This window comes from Sinohyriopsis cumingii, chromosome 2 (assembly GCF_028554795.1).
Source record: "Sinohyriopsis cumingii isolate HCF-2022 chromosome 2, ASM2855479v2, whole genome shotgun sequence".
Lineage (NCBI taxonomy): Eukaryota > Metazoa > Mollusca > Bivalvia > Unionida > Unionidae > Sinohyriopsis > Sinohyriopsis cumingii.
This window is the reverse complement of record NC_142962.1, coordinates 108775163-108795529: the sequence shown is the minus strand read 5'-3', so window position 1 is coordinate 108795529 and position 20367 is coordinate 108775163. Positions and strand designations below refer to the sequence as shown.

The following is a 20367-nucleotide window of genomic DNA, read 5'->3' as shown; positions in this document are numbered from 1 at the left end:
GCCTCTTCTTTAGCCGCAAAGCATGCCATCCCCCAAGTCTGGTCCACATTTTTAATGTATAATACCATAATATGGAAACCATATTTTTTTCTTTTAGTCACACTGGGCTTGACTATTGGCTTTTTCATCCTGACTGTAATATGCTTCTTCATTAACCCAGGTGCAAGCCATTCACCAAGTTTGGCATCTAATGATGATAAAGAACTTGAGAATTTGTTCAGAAACTAAACAGGGAACCATCTGACATACAGACATCAAAACATGATATGGTCTTATGGTAGTCATATACAAATTCCAAGTCAGGGGTATATTAGTATAAGGTACTTCTAATACCCCATGCCCCCACTCTACCTGCAACCACTCATTTGTTTTACCCTTGAAGTCAACAAAATTCAATGACTGTTATGAAACCATTTCCAATATAACCTTTGTATTTCATGTAGGATGGCTTAAAGTATTTTTTCAAATGGGCCCCAAGTGTCGAAGTGGTCCATGGCATTTGTGTTTGCATATTACTCCATCATACCACTGTTCATGTCCCAGCTTGACCAACTTAAATATGGGAGAAAGCCTGCCAGTAGTTTGCAATCAAGCTATAGCTCCTCCCTGGGTCTTATGGGTTTTTTCCCCACCAAATGTACTAGCTGCAAAGTATATAAATGATGAAAAATTACATTAAGTTCCTTCCCACTTAAATGCAAGAGACTTGTGTGATTGCTGGGGATGCAACTTGAGTCTATCCCACTGACAAATTTGTATTGATTATATTGAGTATAAACAAAATATATACAACAAAATATAAACATGCATTTCTGTCAGTGTATTTATTCAAAACATGTGCTGACATTTTCTCAAAAATAAGTTTTAAAAATGGTAAATTTTGGTTGGTCAACTTGGATACAAATCATCTGCCAGTTTGTATTCCACAAAGGTAAATTTGTGATCACTGATGTGAAAGTCATTTGCATTGATTTTACTAAACAGGTTCTGCAAAAAAATATAGTAGTAGGAAGCCGTCTAAAAGAAAATTACTGCAGGAATGTATTATCCACTTCTGTGATCTTTAACCATGAATGAGTGAAACTTTAAATTTCCGAGTATTATTAATTCTGTGTCAGACACAACATGTTTGGCTTTGTGTACTTCAGAAGAAATCACGTTTTATGCTGGATTTGAGGCAGACAACCTGAGGCTATAAACTTTAAATTATATTACTATTGCTGGTATGTCAATTCCAATGGAATGTTACTAATTTGGGAACCAGGAATGGGGGGTGATGGACAACACAATTATTCCTCCTTTTACATAAATATGCCTACACTGTACTGGTATTTTCATTCCATATAATATGTCAAATCAAGAGAACACAATATAAAAGAATTTGATGCCACATTATTCAAAAGGAGATAATTATTGATTAAACCAATGCTTATGTACATGTTTATTGCTGATACATGTAACTTGTTTGCAAGATGAATGCCTGCATTGAGGTTTCTAAGACAATTACTGTTACACTGTATTTCAGGGAATAATATTTTGAAATCCAACTGACATACTTGCCAACTTTTGAGACAGTGGGATTTTCATTTTTATGGGCCGTGTGTATATATGAGGTATGAAGAATGCTTGTGAAAAGGAAGGTCACTGCATGCAGCCTAAATGAATGATAGTTTAAATTAATATAATTAATTGGATCTAATAACCTCTTCATTGTTAAAGAATGCAAAATTAAAGGGGGAAAATAGTGAAGTATTATTCACTGACCAAATAGCTACCGTAAATGTAAATGTTTGCCCCTTGCACACAAAAAAAAAATGAACCAAATATTTCTGATTGCTGAATTATTTTATCACCATGACTTTATCAGTGTCATGGTGATTTCTATTTCATTTAGTTTATTTCATTTTATTTTATCTCATTTTTCAAAGGCAATGTCTAGTACAATAATATTTTCAAATTATAACATCCAACTTTTTGTCGCAAGATTTTCATTTTTTGGGAGTTCCAAACAGCTCTGAACCATAACTCAAGTTTCTACCCCTTCAACCTGCTTTCTTGTTATTCCACTTAAACGGTAGCTATGGTGCATTCTAGAGAAAGAGCAATAAAGCCTGTTCACCGTTTGATCATACATTGCTAGAGGCATTTTTAAGTTCTAAAGGCTTCCCAAACCAGGAATGACAAATGCGGAAGCATTTGAGAATACATCTACATCCCGTATTGATGTACTACTGGAAATTCTTTTTCTTGTGACACACACGGACTTGGCAGTCATACTGACAGATGACCATGTTCAATAAGAAAAAGAAAACTGGATTCAACTTGTATTCAGACAACATTTGAATTTTCAGCAATGATTAAATTATAAATAAAGTCAAGCCTGGATAGTGTGGCCACCCACTGGAAAAGGCCAGAGTGACCTTAGTTGACAGGTGACCTCTGAAAGTAGGTTCAGCTCTCAAACTTGGTTCATGACAAATGCATGTATTATGCAACAAATAGGATTAGCGTTGTTATTAGACGTAGTATTATTTTGCATGTATTATTGTTAGCAGTAGTAGTGTGCTACCAAGATACATGTAATTAGTACAGCAATTTAGCAAAAACAAAAAAACCCAATATAATGAAATAAAAAGTGCCACGTAAGATTACTGTATCCTCTTTTATCCTTCATGTACATTACATCACCACTGATTTTCCTATCATGTCACATGTGTTGAATTTGATCAATGTTTAGCAGTTCCCTTTAATTCGCAACCAAACTTTACCTATAAATTGGGAAACAGGACTGACTTTTACTTTGGCCAGCTGATGTAATTAGGCATGAAAACAGGTGCTCACATGTCAAACAACTGATGGCTGAAGCAGTTGCTCAAGCTCACTGAGATGAAAATACTGTCAGCTTTCATGAGACTACTGATGATTAGGGAAAGAAAAACAACAACTTGCATGTGGCTATCGATTTATGTAATATATCTTTATATATACCATGCTTTGCTCATCAAACAAAAGAAGTTTAATCTGCATACTTGGAGTGGTCAATACTGATACGCTCCTGTGACCACAGAAGGCAGGGTGAAACCACTGCTTACTTAAGAAAAACATGGCTGCTGACTATAGAAGGCAGATTAAAAACACTGCTTGCTTGAGAAACACATGGCCACTGGCTGCAGAAGACAAGTGAATGCTGATTATATGATATTACATGGGAAACTTGTTGGGGTGGGTGGGAGGGATTAATATGGCCACTGTGACCAGTTGACTACTTAACTCAGGTGATCATTAGGACAGGTATGACTGTATTAGAATGAACTAGATTTACACTAGCTGGTCACTTCAATGTAAGCTTATTATGGTGCATTCTACAGACTGTTGACATTTATTACCTGTGCACAAACACACTCTACTATCCTAAATTTTAAGAGAAATCCAACTGGGTAAAGAAAGAAAATACGTTTCTTTAGAAATTAAATATTGGTCTCTATTTCACTGGTAGCATTAACCAAAAAGGATTTTTCTCTCTCAGAAAAAGTTCATTGACAACTAAAACAAAAGAAAGGAAACAAGTCACTGAAAGTGTCTGGTTTTCTATCGACTGAAAAGAATTCCTAAGTTTCCAAGTTAGTTTCTTCTGTTTTTTAAAATTCTTTCTAACTGCTAAACCAGCTATACTATTGAAACCAGCTAAGATATTCTTCAGAAACTCAAATGTATCAAGTTTAGTAATAAAGATAAGATAAATTGGGTTCTAAGCCTTGTGTGAAATAAATATGATCCTGGAGCAACTGTATCACTGACCATTGGTCTGTACTTTTTTTATAGGAAGTGTGCGATGTTTATAAATTTAATATACATACATGTACCAGGGAAGTATTATATTGCTAATTTATCATTTTGATACATGATTAAATAGAGATATGATCTAAATGTTTAACATCATTCTTATTACAAGCATATGTTATTTGTATGTAAGAAATGCACATACATATTCATATTTGAAGATTGCAAATATGTTCACATGTGGTAGCTGCCATTTTCGTTTTGATCACTGGAATCTAATGAGATCATTTCTGATTTGCTCATTACCCATTCTTTAGATGAAGAAACGGAGGATAAGGAAAAATAAATCAGTTTAAAATGCATGGCTCTCAGTTCTTTTCATTTTCATCATCACTGGTTTTATTGTATGACTTGCATCAAAACCTGCATGCAAGTTACAAATACATGAATATTATAAGTTGTTTACTTACTTAGAAGTTGCATTTAAAATAAAACATACATACTCGCTTATAAGCCGAGTCAAGCTGCAAACAGCAAAGGTCCTGATCTGATGTATCATAAAGTCTTCGTTGTCTGTTCTCTTGATCATCCTTAACAAAATGCATAGACCCAAATCTGCAGGCACATTAGGTCTGTGCAGTTTGCAGCTGGACTTGTCTTACAAGCGAGTATATATCGTAATCTTTATTTTGGTAGAAAACAAGAAATTAGAACTGAATTAAAATATACCACATGTATGTCAAAATCACAATTTTCAAAATTAAAGAAGGGAAAGTCTCTACAGTTGGCACCTTGAAAAACAAACCAATAAAATTACATCTCTTAGAAGTTACCCAAAATTGAAACAGGCTAAAAAGGCATCTAAATTAGAATGATTATGATATGCATGAATGCATCAGAGAATCCAAGAAGGGCCTTTATGCCAGACAGGACTGACAATTAAGCTCTAATGACAGCATGCTAAGACATGTCAGACACTGGACATAGAGTGTTCATAAATTTTTTTATATATAACTGTTTTGGTCATCATGTGTTCCAGATTGTTTCAAACATAAAACAAAATGATGTGAAAACTTACCTCCTAAACGTTACTATTGAATAACTGCCCTAAGGTCTGTATAATAGTCACTGCATACTATTCAGTACCTCATATCATGTGTTGTACAATTATCCTGTATGCTGGTCTGTCATTGCAGATCAGACCTTTCAACCAAAGTATGTGCATGCAGCATTGGTACAATTAAAAAAGAAACAATATATAAACAACAAGAAGAAACTTTTATTATCACAATCAAAAATCTCTGTGTGTGTGTGTGATTTAGATTTTTAACATACCTTTAACAAATGTTCTGTCATATCGCTATGATGTCTGCAGTGTGACAGTTTATAATGATGTCTAGCACTGGGGCATCATGCCTCAGACATGTAGCATGATGTCCCACCCAGTCACATTATCCTGACACCATGTCGACCAATCCTAACACTAATCTCTTAATGCTGGATGCCAAGGTTAGTACTATTTTTGTAAGTCTTTGGTATGACTTGGCCAGGGTTCGAACCCACAACCTCCTGCATCTGAGGCAGATGCTCTAACCACTAGGCCACCAAAGCGGTCTCAAAATTCTGAAGGCTTGATCAAATAAAACTTTGCCAATGGACATGATCCCAAATAACCATCAATTAAGTGCCAATTTAAATTTACAAACAATTTAAAACAAAACCAAGTTGAATAAAATAATGTTGTTGTGTGGAATTCTAAAACACAGTTTCTGAAACAAAATAGATTTGAAGAAAGAAAAAAAAATAGCTCATGAGAAAACTATTGAAGCATGGACGGATAATACCAAAACTGAATCAATAGCAAATATTGTACCAAGCACAACACATTTTCCTGTACATTTAAATAATTATGTCAATGCATGTGTACTGTTTCAAAGATTAATGCATATGTACAGCTTCAAGGCAATCCTACTAGCAATAACAAACTTGTGATAATGGATGGATGTATCGATGCTAGATTGTATGAAATCTTCTGATCTTTCACCAGTAGAGATAAAACTAGTATATTACTAACTAATGTACAGTAAATTGGAATATCCTGATGCTTTATCTGCAATTCTGTGCAGCAAATTTTGGTTCACAAACTTTTAGAGAATCTGACATGAAGACTATACTTGCACAAATAGTGTTTTTGCCAAAAAACAACAATATGATAAAATAGCAAGCATAAGTCACACACAAACATTTTTTATGTTGCTAAAATGGTGAATAATAGGAAGTGACTGCATTTGCAAAAATATAAAAACGCTAAAAGTATTCTACTTTACAGTCTACAGACACATGAAATTACTAATGGACAAAGCACTAACTTTATACATGTTCTTATCAGATTACAGATGGGGAAATGATAAAACAAACATCAATCTATGTATTTACAATGGAAGCTTTTGCAATATGTTCGAACCTGGTGTACCCGGGGTCAATTTGTAGCTTCTAATTTCTATTATTTTCATGTGATTATTTATTTTGGTCAATGAATGCCCTTCAATAACTTGATAACCACAGATAAGACAAGGTATTACTGATGACATGAAACATAATGGTCTTTCATTAAGGAATTGGTTAATTCTGATCATCGATGAAGTCATGCTCTAGACAGAAGACTATTCTCTGGAGGAAAGAACTCTATTTAATGATGACAATACACATTACTGAAAGATTATGATAGAACTAATAGGCATCGTGTGAATTGCATTCACCCCTCATGACAATAATTAAACAGAAACAATAATATTAATAAATCACTTTTATTAGGGTTGAATGCTAATCCTTTTGAAACATAACGCATCAGAGTGACATATAAACCATGTTCAAGCCAAGCTGAAACCATTCATAATCAACAGTATTATTTGGTCAAAGCTGACATATACCATAATTTTAATTTTTTGTTTTCATTTTTACTTCCTTTAATGGTAATGTCTAATAATTGAGATACATGTACTAAGATATTGCCAAAATATGGTCTTGCATGGAGAACAAACTGGAGGGCCTGGAGGAAACCAATCTTTGATACTGGGCAACCATATATATTTGACCTCTCATATTAAAGCCCCTCAGTATAGAACTGCCTACTCTTATCTTGGGCATTAAAGATTCCATTAAATTGTTTGAATTTTATGTTATGATTTTTGCATGAATTCTTTCACTTAAGTTTTACTTCTCTGCTACTGAGAATAAACTGTATGACTTTATTACATACAATTTGTTTTGTCTTTTCCATATGCACTATTGTGCCAGTCTTACTGAAAATAAATCACTCATATTTTCAAAGGAAATAATGTACCCCTGCATGTGCCACAAACAGGGATTAAAGACAGCATTTCAGAGGTACAAATTGAGGTATTATACCACCCTGTCAATCAAGCCATACTTATTTGTTTTAACAAGGTGCTAACGTAATGTGAACTCATCTTAATGTGAAGGCATATTTTCAGATTGAAGGTTGTTGCTTGTTTCTTCTGGAGATTTTGGCACCATATAATTATTATATAACCAGCAAGACACTGTCAGTGGCAATTTGACTAATCCCAAAGGACATGTCCCTACCAGGTTATGATGTAAAACCAACTGCAAACTGAATATGCAGATGATGTCATGCCTGCAGATTATTCAACATTCTTTCTTGTATACATGAACCCCAACCAATACCACAAACCCTAATTTGTCGATGCATACTGATCCAGAAAATCTCAGTCTATCCTGGTTGCAGCTTTATGGTATACAATATTAAATGTGGTGGCGCCAAAATTTCGCAAGCAATTTTATTAAAATTTTCCAGATTTATAAGCATTCCTTATTCCATTTTCTCTCATTCAATGAGAGTTAAACAAATCTATATACAACAAGATGTCAGAAACAATCTGAGCAGAACAGGGATAACATTTTCATCCAGTAAAACAAAAATCCAGTGAGTGGCACATTATGGACCATACCCCTATTTATTAGTTCTCTATGTTGATAACTGCAATATTTGAGCAGAATTTAATTCTTGTTTCTTCCAGTAACAGTGGCTGTGACGTTTACCCTACTTACAACAATATGTGTATGTCCAATGCATACATGTGTCATGTCTCCACAGTGACTGATAAATGTGCTTGTAAACAAGGACTGCTATCCATCATAGCAGATATATCTACTGGCTGGTTATGTGCTTTAGACATCAGTGATGGCTAGATCCACTTGCTGGTTATGTGCTTTAGACATCAGTGATAGCTAGATCCACTTGAAGGTTATGTGCTTTAGACATCAGTGATAGATAGATCCACTTGCTGGTTATGTGCTTTAGACACCAGTGATGGCTAGATCCACTTGCTGGTTATGTGCTTTAGACATCAGTAATGGCTAGATCCACTTGAAGGTCATGTGCATTAGACATCAGTGATAGCTAGATCCACTTGAAGGTTATGTGCTTTAGACATCAGTGATGGCTAGATCAACTTGAAGGTTATGTGCTTCAGACATCGGTGATGGCTAGATCCACTTGCTAGTTATGTGCTTTAGACATCAGTGATAGCTAGATCCACTTGAAGGTTATGTGCTTTAGACATCAGTGATGGCTAGATCCACTTGAAGGTTATGTGCTTTAGACATCAGTGATAGCTAGATCTACTTGAAGGTTATGTGCTTTAGACATCGGTGATGGCTAGATCCACTTGCTGGCTATGTGCTTTAGACATCGGTGTTGGCTAGATCCAATTGCTGGTTATATGCTTTAGACATCAGTGATAGCTAGATCCACTTGAAGGTTATGTGCTTTAGACATCGGTGATAGCTAGATCCACTTGCTGGTTATGTGCTGTAGACATCAGCGATGGCTAGATCCACTTGCTGCTATGTGCTTTAGACATCAGTGATGGCTAGACCCAGTTGAAGGTTATATGCTTTAGACACTGGTGATAGCTAGATCTACTTGCTGGTTATGTGCTTTAGACATCAGTGATGGCTAGATCCACTTGCTGGTTATGTGCTTCAGACATCAGTGATGGCTAGATCCACTTGCTGGTTATGTGCTTTAGACATCAGTGATAGCTAGATCCACTTGCTGGTTATGTGCTTTAGACACTGGTGATAGCTAGATCCACTTGCTGGTTACGTGCTTTAGACATCGGTGATAGCTAGAGCCACTTGCTGGTTATGTGCTTTAGACATCGGTGATGGCTAGATCGACTTGCTGGTTATGTGCTTTAGACATCAGTGATGGCTAGATCCACTTGCTGGTTATGTGCCTAGACTTCAGCGCTGGATTTATCCACTTAGTATGTTCATGTTACAAATACTCTTCATCAAGAACATTTAATTGATCAAAATAGTTTACAAATGATAGTGCTTGCTAAAAAAGACATCTTATACTAAATATGACTTCTAAATACTTGGGATTTTCTGGAATTTTGTACAACACGATAATTAATAAATAAATGCGGTTATTTGTAGTGGACTAATAACTTTTGCTAGAGATCCAAAATCATAATTTAATTATTTTTTTTAGCAGACAAAATTGAGGATCTTCATTTAGGGAGTGTTGGCAGTGACACTGAATTACTATCTTTGTCCAGTCTGTCAGAAATTAGAATGAATCAGATGATGAAGACAGTGCATTGTGGATAAGAGAGCCATTTGCTTTAAAAAAAACCACCAAAGAAGCCACTGAAAGCATCTATCATACTTTTGTTTTGGCTGGGGAGTGGGGAAGGATTTTTTCTTTAAATATTATCCCCTGGTATTAAATGAAAGAATTGTAGCTGAAATTAAGAACTGTGCAGCAAACTGTACTTAAGAGAACAAGAGAAGCCCAACACTGTTTGAAAGAAGAAAGGTAGCATAAGGTGTCCATAATGTGCAAGCACTAAGGTGTCCATAATGTACAAGCAATAAGGTGTCCATAATGTACAAGCAATAAGGTGTCCATAATGTGCAAGCACTAAGGTGTCCATAATATGCATACAATAATGTGTCCATAATGTGCAAGCAGTGTGATGTTTGTGTAAAATATAATAGCTTTTACAAATATCAACAACACCAACTTCTGAACCAGTAGAACATAATGACCAATTAAACATTTGTAAATAATTAAATGTACAAATTGGACATATAACTTTGTGTAAAAGAATGACATGAAAATTTAGTATAACAAATAGTGAGTTATATTTTCAATTAATTGATTTTCTTGTCAACCTTGTGGAAGTCAGTGGGACAAAAATTCACATAGACGAAATGTAGTTATAGCTTTTATACATGTATGGTTTACAAAATCAGTCAATAATAATGAAATTAACTACAAATATTCTCAGATCATCAACTAAAAAAGATGTAATTTGGCTCCAGCAGCATCGGACTCTAGTAATCAGCCCCTGAACCATCTGCAGTAGTGACTTCAGTAGCTATGCTCAGCAGTAGATCACTAAAGCAGTGCTGGTAGTTACCAAGTAAAAAGTGTTCCTAATGACTCTAGTAACTGAGTTAAAAGTGTTCCTAATGATTCTAGTAACTGAGTTAAAACTGTTCCTAATGACTCTAGTCACTGAGATAAAAGTGTTCCTAATGACTCTAGTCGCTGAGTTAAAAGTGTTCCTAATGACTCTAGTAACCGAGTTAAAAGTTTTCCTAATGATTACAGTAACTGAGTTAAGTGTTCCTGATGACTTTAAGAACTGAGTTAAAAATGTTCCTAATGACTCTAGTCACTGAGATAAAAGTGTTCATAATGACTCTAGTCGCTGAATTAAAAGTGTTCCTAATGACTCTAGTAACTGAGTTAAAAGTGTTCCTAATGACTACAGTAACTGAGTTAAGTGTTCCTGATAACTTTAAGAACTGAGTTAAAAATGTTCCTAATGACTCTAGTAACCGAGTTAAGTGTTCCTAATGACTTTAAGAACTGAGTTAAAAATGTTCCTAATGACTTTAGTAAATGAGTTAAAAGTGTATTTAATGACTTTAGTAACTGAGTTAAAAGTGTTCCTAATGACTTTAGTAACTGAGTTAAAAGTTTTCCTAATGACTGTAGTAACTGAGTTAAAAATGTTCCTAATGATTCTAGTAACTGAGTTAAAAGTGTTCCTAATGACTATATGAACTGAGTTAAAAGTGTTCCTAATGATTCTAGTAACAGAGTTAAAAGTGTTCCTAATGAATTTAGTAACTGAGGGGGTGCTCACCAATTAATATGTACTTTAGAGAGAGTGACGTATGTAAGGTGAAGTAGTTTGCATTTAAAACATGCACAATGGAGAGAATGTTGGCATACCTATATGCTACAGTAATGTAATGTGGATGATATTTCTTTGGATATTGTACTTTAGGAAATTTTACATGATTTAAGCACACTGCTAACTAAAATGACTGCTCCCTTGTGTTAAAAAATCAACCTGAATTAGTCTAAAGTACACTATACATAGCAGCTATTAAAATAGGGAAAATAAATTTTGCCAGACTAGACAATACCAGCTTCTGAAAGTGCAATGAATGAATTATCAAATATGTAAAATGTAAAAAAAGTTATTGGCTCTCTTTTTTTTACAATTTACCTCTGAAGTTCAGGAAGTGAAAATGACCAAGTAGAGCTAGCACTTTTTTGAAAGGTTCACATTTGAAGTAAGGCCAAGGTGTATACTCTATAACCCATAGTACACCCATCAATCATACATCAAATGAAAGGTTCACATTTGAAGTAAGGCCAAGGTGTATACTCTATAACCCATAGTACACCCATCAATCATACATCAAAATAAAGGGAATTAAAGGTTCTTTTAATTATACCTAAGATATACAAGGTCTTTTTTAAATAGCCAGTATAACCAGTGAGGAAAGCCGGGGAAATTCTTTTTCTTTAAAATCTTAACCCTATGCAAAATGCGAAACTGTATAGCGCCACCTGAGTTAAAAGTGTTCCTAATGACTAATAGCTGAGTTAAAAGTGTTCCTAATGACTCTAGTAACTGAGTTAAAAGTGTTCCATATGACATACCTGGTAAATGTGGCTCTCTGTTGTGGCATCCACTATCTCTCCTAAAGATGGTGTGAAGACCTTCCCTTGAACCAAACCTGGTGTGTTACGACAATAATCTGCAAGGGCATAGGTGGCTTCTGCTGATCCATGAACCAAGACCTTAATGGAAGAAGAGAAAAAAGTTCTTTAAATAAAAAATAAAAACTTTGTCAAATGAAGCTTTTTTTGGTACTGACAAAATCAGTAAGTACATAAAACTATTCATTACTTCACATTGCCAATAGGTCAATGTATTGAGCATTAAAAAAATGTAAACAACATTTGTAACATACACTGTGTACCTCACACTAAAATCCACTTAAAAATAAATCATGCTTCTGATCCCAAAGTTTTCGTTCTTTACTTTGCTTCACCCTCACCCCATCAACTCGGTAAACTGAAACCTGTATACTCTGAACACTGGCAGAAATTTGTTTCACTATGTTAATTTTACATTAAAATGAATCCGATATAAACAAGAGTATGTGGCCAGCCAATGGTTTTTAAGTGGCATAAAGACTTGCAGAGTAAAATAAAACCCAATGAAGAAAGACACTGATGCAATGAAATGCTAATTATCATAAAATGTGCTTTTCTTGAGGATGAGATTGGGTATAAAACTAACTTTAATGATGTAATACTTACCTGTTGAATTCTTTTTCAGAATGCAGCTTTAAAACTAGAGGGACATGTGTGCAGGCTGGGAGGGAATCTGACAATAATGATAGGTAAGTATAACATACATCATTAAAATTATTTCCCCCCACCCCCACAACAAATACATTTTAATATCAGTAATACATCATCTGTTGCTACTGCATACCATCTGATAATAGTCTACACGTCTATAGTAAGGGCGAATATTCATTCCTTTTTCCTTCACCAATTGAGGGATCATCAGCCTCCCATCAAACTGGTCAAGGAAAAAAATGGAAGGAATACTTAACATGTACTGTAGAAGGGTAGACTACTGTCAAATGGTATCCTCAGGGAGCACATTTTGTGCTACTACCACTGGCCCCAAAGAAAATATACCTCATTTTTCATAAGCCAGTAAGTGAATGTAGAAGGAAGAGAAGGTCATGTGAGAACAGTGTACCAAAATGTACACCAGGTCAGGTGGTGATATAGGGGAACATGTAAAATCCTTGTTACTTATGTTTAATAATAAAAGGAAAAATAAGAAAAAGAAAAAGCCAAAACGAAGTTTTTATCATGTCCTCCAGTGATAAATGAATTAGGTCCTAAAAGTATCAATGACTCAAACCTTAAGGGCTTTAATCTTCATGAAAGAAAGGTCCCCCTTGGTAAGGAATTAGTAAAGTTATTCCACTACAAAATTGTGCAAGTGGAAATATCCGCCGAGTCCAAAGGGGAAGTAAAAGATGCTTTCTACCCTTTCTTCTCTCTTTAAAAGTTGCTAAATAGAAACATAAAGCCTTTATTGGGCATAAAAGTCTATCTTGATCATCACTAGCACAGAAATGACAGACACTTGGAGTCTCAGTCAGGAGAGCAGCAACTGATAGAAGCTGTTTTTTTCCACACAAACAAAACAAAATTGGCAAAGGAGAGAAACTGACTTGTAATTGACAATGAACAGCAGACAGTCTGGTTCTATCAACAGGGCATGATGTTTGCTCCATTGTCTTGTGGAAATGAAGGAGAATAAATAAAGTATTTGTTCAAGGTATAAGGTACTCAAACGAAGCTCCACCAATGATCCCACTTCAGGCTGAAAGTGTTTATTTTCCAGGTTCTTTGGTCTGGGACTGGGAAACTGTAAAAGGGGTGCTTGTTCTTTAGCCTCATCCTAAACAAGTGTATCAAGGGACTCCCTCAAAGTCTGAACATGGAATCTGCTATGGACTGGTACAGACAGCATTTCATGAGGACTTCCTGGACTGAATGACTGCCAAAATCTTCTTTTTGTCAGGAATGTGGCAAGCATGTCGCTATTTGGTACCAAACATTGCCAGCAAAGAAGCAGACATGCAACCATGATTTTATCACAAAGGTGGAGGTTGCCCTATGTCATCAAATTAAGGAAAGAACGGGGAAAAAAAGCAGGGAGGAGAAAATGGTCTATTTCTGTCTGTTCCATTCTTGTTCAGGCTCTATTGAAATCAAAATCCTTCAAATATGTCTCCTCTAGTTATATAAGCATTAACCTGTTGTTGGTTTCTGAGGTTAATTTGTTACTTACCTGGTATTTGTGAGTGAATATTGCTCTGTGCTGAGAACCTCTTTCAGTCTTCTGTCTGAAGGGGTATATGCATAACTAGCTTAGCCAGCTTGAACAAGTTGGGAAATTATTTTTTATTGTTGTTTTTTTCCCCACAGCTCTTATGTACTGTCTCTTTGATATTACTGCTTCAAAATAAAAAAATTTACTGACAAGAACTTCACCATGATGACTAATATGCCAGATTTACTATCTGTTCCACAATCCTGTATTAGGGTTTTAAGCCCATCATTGTCATAGTCTGCTTGCTCAGATATGCATTTGGATCAAATGAATATCCTTACTTTTTAATTTCTTTTTATCTATTCAGTTTATCTTAACTCTTGTAATGCTAGATAGGTTTAAGCACAAGATCCATCATTGCTAAATTGTTTTGGAAAAAAAATGAAAATTGCACTCTACTTTAAAATTGTCTGTATTTTAATTAGACCTGGTATTCTACCTTTCTATACTCATTTTGAAACACCACTATACTGGGAGCTGACAGACATGCCATCTGTTTTTGTCCATCCTGCATTTACATCAGATCACAGGGAACTGTATTGTTGCATACAATTTACCTATAAATCATAGATATACGAAACAGTAGGGATACAATCCCATTATTATTATTATTATTAAGCTGCCATAATGATGGTAGTGACTTTAAAGAGAATGGAGTAGTAGTATGCATAGGCCAGGGTCAAAGGTTAGATGCTGAAACTTTATAAAAGTCAGTCTGTGATAGGATGAATTCCTGTTATATAGTTGATTTTTTTTTCTTCATCTGGAAAAAAGCAATCTATGCAATAGCAACAGGTTTTGTACTACTTATATTAAATTATCTATTGTAAAAAATCAGAATTAATGAGGCATCAAAAAGAAGTCTTTTAGCAAAAACCCTGTCATGATACACCCATTCATTCTAAAGAAAGAATAGTGATAAAACAATTTTAAAGATGGTTACCTTGGTAGCCATATTGGACATTTGTTAAACACCATTTCATTTAGGACCAATAAGACATCATTGGAAGTCTGTCTCAAAACTCCGTGTCAGTAGGACTATCCACTCAGGTGGAGTAACATTAATAACATTCCTAATATTTCTGTTTATTTGTAAAAAGATATGAACAGCTCATGTTTGTTAGAGGATACCTGAAGACTTCTTATTTTCTAAAGTGAAAACAGAAAACCTCAGCAGACTGTAAACTTCTCAAAACTAAAAACTGATATAGGTTTCAATGTTCAGCAGTTTTACTGCTATCTCTTTTCAGTAGTTTTAGTACATTAACATGCAGACTCATTTCTTTATTTTATATACAATTTTCACACACTGAACTCAGTACACCCATATTTGAACAACATAGATCTAGATTACTATAGCTTCATGGCTGTACATATCTGGGTTCATGCTCTTCACAGCCTGATCTCTACCATAGTATTATGGCCATACATATCTGGGTTCATGCTCTTCACTGCCTGATCTCTACCATAGTATTATGGCCATACAGATCTGGGTTCATACTCTTCACAGCCTGATCTCTACCAAAGTATTATGGCCATACAGATCTGGGTTCATGCTCTTCACAGCCTGATCTCTACCAAAGTATTATGGCCATACATATCTGGGTTCATGCTCTTCACAGTCTGATCTCTACCAAAGTATTATGGCCATACAGATCTGGGTTCATGCTCTTCACAGCCTGATCTCTCTGCCATAGTATTATGGCCATACAGATCTGGGTTCATGCTCTTCACAGCCTGATCTCTACCATAGTATTATGGCCATACAGATCTGGGTTCATGCTCTTCACAGCCTGATCTCTCTGCCATAGTATTATGGCCATACATATCTGGGTTCATGCTCTTCACAGTCTGATCTCTACCAAAGTATTATGGCCATACAGATCTGGGTTCATGCTCTTCACAGCCTGATCTCTCTGCCATAGTATTATGGCCATACATATCTGGGTTCATACTCTTCACAGCCTGATCTCTACCATAGTATTATGGCCATACAGATCTGGGTTCATGCTCTTCACAGTCTGATCTCTACCATAGTATTATGGCCATACAGATCTGGGTTCATACTCTTCACAGCCTGATCTCTACCATAGTATTATGGCCATACAGATCTGGGTTCATACTCTTCACAGCCTGATCTCTACCAAAGTATTACGGCCATACAGATCTGGGTTCATGCTCTTCACAGTCTGATCTCTACCAAAGTATTATGGCCATACAGATCTGGGTTCATGCTCTTCACAGCCTGATCTCTACCATAGTATTATGGCCATACAGATCTGGGTTCATGCTCTTCACAGCCTGATCTCTCTGCCATAGTATTATGGCCATACATATCTGGGTTCATGCTCTTCACAGTCTGATCTCTACCAAAGTATTATGGCCATACAGATCTGGGTTCATGCTCTTCACAGCCTGATCTCTCTGCCATAGTATTATGGCCATACATACCTGGGTTCATGCTCTTCACAGCCTGATCTCTCTAGCATAGTATTATGGTCATACATATCTGGGTTCATGCTCTTCACAGCCTGATCTCTCTACCACAGTATTATCGGCATACAGATGTGGGTTCATGCTCTTCATGGCCTGATCTCTACCACAGTATTATGGTCATACAGATGTGGGTTTATGCTGCTCAAAGCCAAGACTGTTCTAGCATCATGGCTGTATATATCTGGGTTTACAGCGTGATTGCTGTACAGAGCTGGTACTATAGTATCATGACTGCATATATAGGTTTACAGCACTATGACCACATATCTACAGCATTAAGGCTGTACAGAGGTGGGTTTATAATATTATGACTACAAATCTACAGCATTATGGCTGTACATATGTGGATCTATAGAATTACAGCTGTACATATAATGATATGTAGCATCATGGCTGTACAAATATGGGTATATAGCATTATGGCTGTATACATATTGGTATATAACATTATGGCTGTACACATATGGGTCTATAACTTTATGGCTATATACATATTGGTATATAGCATGATGGCTGTATACATAAACATTATGGCTGTATACATATTGGTATATAGCATTATGACTGTACACATATTGGTATATAGCATTTTGGCTGTACACATACTGGTATATAGCATTATGGCTGTATACATATTGGTATATAACATTATGGCTGTACACATATGGGTATATAGCATTATGGCTGTATACATATTGGTATATAGCATTATGGCTGTATACATATGGGTATATATAATTATGGCTGTATACATATTGGTATATAGCATAATGGCTTGGTATATAGCATTATGGCTGTATACATAAACATTATGGCTGTATACATATTGGTATATAGCATTATGACTGTACACATATTGGTATATAGCATTTTGGCTGTACACATATTGGTATATAGCATTATGGCTGTATACATATTGGTATATAACATTATGGCTGTACACATATGGGTCTATAGCATTATGGCTGTATACATATTGGTATATAGCATTATGGCTGTATACATGAGTATATAGCATTATGGCTGTATACATATGAGTATATGGCATTATGGCTGTACACATGGGTATAGAGCATTATAACTGTACACATGGGTACAGAGCATTATGACTGTACACATATGGGTCTATAGCTTTATGGCTGCACACATATGAGTATACATCATTATGGCTGTACACATATGGCTCTATAGCATTATGGCTGTACACATATGGGTATAGAGCATTATGGCTGTATACATATGGGTCATTATGGCTGTATACATATGGGTCTACAGCATTATGGTTGTTATACAGCATTATGGCTGCACACCATTAGGTACATGTTATATAAGTGAACAAATACAGTAACGAAATTTTCTGTTCAAGCAGTCACTTCTGAGGGATTGATTGAAGATCAAATCATAAGATTATTCTGCATATCTGCAAACCTGTAGCAATGAAGAGTTGTACCACACTGCAGATTTTAAAATACATAAATGACACATGTATGGATGGATAGATAGTTTGTCATAAAACTTAACCCTAACAGGTGTAATACAAGCTGATCATCAAAAATGAACTTTTGTTTAAAAGATAGTAACATTTTAATGCAAGGAAGTTAAAACAAGGTATCATTCTCATTGTTTATGGCTTTGCTATCAGGATTATGCATGACAGTAAAACCTGTCTTGAAAGGCAACTGCTATGAATGACAGCCTATCTTGTGAGACTATGATGGCAGAAGGAGGTGTTTCAAGGCTGGTTCTACTGTATTGTAAAAACACATGTCTGCATCAATCCAACCTTTACATCATGCTGATTTTAGTTATTTTCTGAAAGTCTTGTACAAATTCTTTCCAAACTTAAATGCATAATTAATATGTATAGATCTCACTCAAAGCTGAACTTATCCAACCCATTTATATAAAATTTTACTGAAACTGGATGAGAGGTTAAAAACTCAACCAATCAGATGCGAAATCACTTAACCACTATAAACAGATCTCACTTATATAACTGAACTTATGATCATGATGATATAAACTTACTTAACAGCAAAATTTGATCTGATGGAGGCACAAGTATGATTGGAAATTGTTCTTCAAAATGGTCAGCCAATAATATACAATGTCACATAAAAAATATGCACAGATCTTATTCATAATCCGATAAATTCATTCTTGTTAATATAAGATTATTTACCAAGTTTGATCTAAATCCTATCAACAAGAAGGCCTGGAAAACTCACAACCAAGGCTTCCTGTAAAATGTTTGACCATGACCCCTTGACCTTGCCTATCAAGCATGTTGCAGAATGAACTGTCTTAACCTGAAAAGGGTTCATCCAATGTATGAGCAAATTCCATCAAGGTATATTTTGTATATAATAAAACAAAAATCAAAAAAACTTGAAACAAAAATCTTAACACATATTTTCCATGACCATGACCTTGACACCAAGGTCAAAGAGGCAAGAGTGCATATAACTGAATGAATTGTCTTAGCATCATTATGATTGAGCCCAAGTATGCATGTCAACAAATGAATTGTCTTAGTTTCATAATGATTAGTACCAGTAGGTATTTTGAAAATCAAGCATGGGGTTTAGGAAATACTACACATGAAAAATCTTTATCATATGTAATTGCTTATAAGTCAAGTCTAACTGCAAACGACACAGACCCAGATCTGCCACTGCATCATCCATCAGCAGATATGTGTCTTTGTAGTTTATTTGGAGCAATCAGTAGAACAAACAACACAGACCATGGTCTGCAGGTGCATTATGCTATGGCAGATCAATATTTTTGTTGTTTGCAGTCTGCCTTGACTTATAAGCAAGTACATAAGGTAATTAAAACCTTAACACATTAACCCCTGGCGACGAGTTAACGTGGCAGGAGGTAGTAGCCTACTGCCGAGCTCTGTAGCGTCAAGGTCATGCATGATACACTAAAGTAGGTGGTATTATAGAAAGGTAGACAGATGTAGCTCTACAATGATACCAAATAATCTGAAAGTTCTAGCTGCACTACAAAATACAGAGGGAAAAACCTCATTTTTTGGACCCGATTTTTTCAGCCAGAATTCGCCTGTGGTCAGAATCCGATTTTGTGTCCGGATTTCAGACATTTTGGTCTCATATCTAAGGCAGACCAGTATGAACTGCAAACAGACAGATGAACCTTTGCAAAAAGTAGGATATGATGGGCATTTGGAATAAACAGTGGTCTCGATATGAAAATAATGAGTCTGTTAAGCCCCCCCCCCTCCAACTTTTACCCTTCTGCTCATGCATGAGCCAAATAGCCAAACGAAAAACAATGTTTCTAACACAACTAGGCATTATGTTATTGGAAAATAACCTGAAAGTTGATGTCTTAGGATGTATTCAGAAATAGCTTTCAAAATGTGTTTCCTACTCGAATTTTAGGTGAAAATGACAAAAACCTCCAGGGGTTAATGTGTTCAGACATTTTCTATGGCTGGAGGCTTAAAAGAGGAAAGCAAGCATGTTGTAGAATGAAAAGACTTAGGTTCATAATAATATGTGTCAAATATAATGAGAATCTATAAAGGAGTTAAAGAAATACATGATGCTGCTGCCATCAAAAAAGTGGATGCAATTTCTTGCTTTCCACTAATGTTGGCCTGAAACAAATAAAGTATGTGGTCAATAAACTCAGCCAAACAGATACAAGATCACCTCATCAATATGCTTAAGTCTTGCTCATCTATTTACCATGTTTATCAAAATCAGGTCATAAATTCATACTGAAGGTCAAAGGGATAAACCTTTGCTTCATGAGGAGACACCCC

At 35.5% G+C, this 20367-nt stretch overlaps 1 protein-coding gene across 1 annotated transcript in view; it reads right to left on the bottom strand.

The window, feature by feature from the left end:
- LOC149805593 (cleavage and polyadenylation specificity factor subunit 2-like) overlaps positions 1 to 20367 on the bottom strand; it is a 412425-nt gene that overhangs the window by 21466 nt on the left and 370592 nt on the right. Inside the window, exon 17 of the mRNA XM_089950230.1 lies at positions 11804 to 11944. Within this exon, the coding sequence (XP_089806356.1) occupies positions 11804 to 11944 (141 nt within the window). The remainder of the gene's footprint in view (positions 1 to 11803; positions 11945 to 20367) is intronic.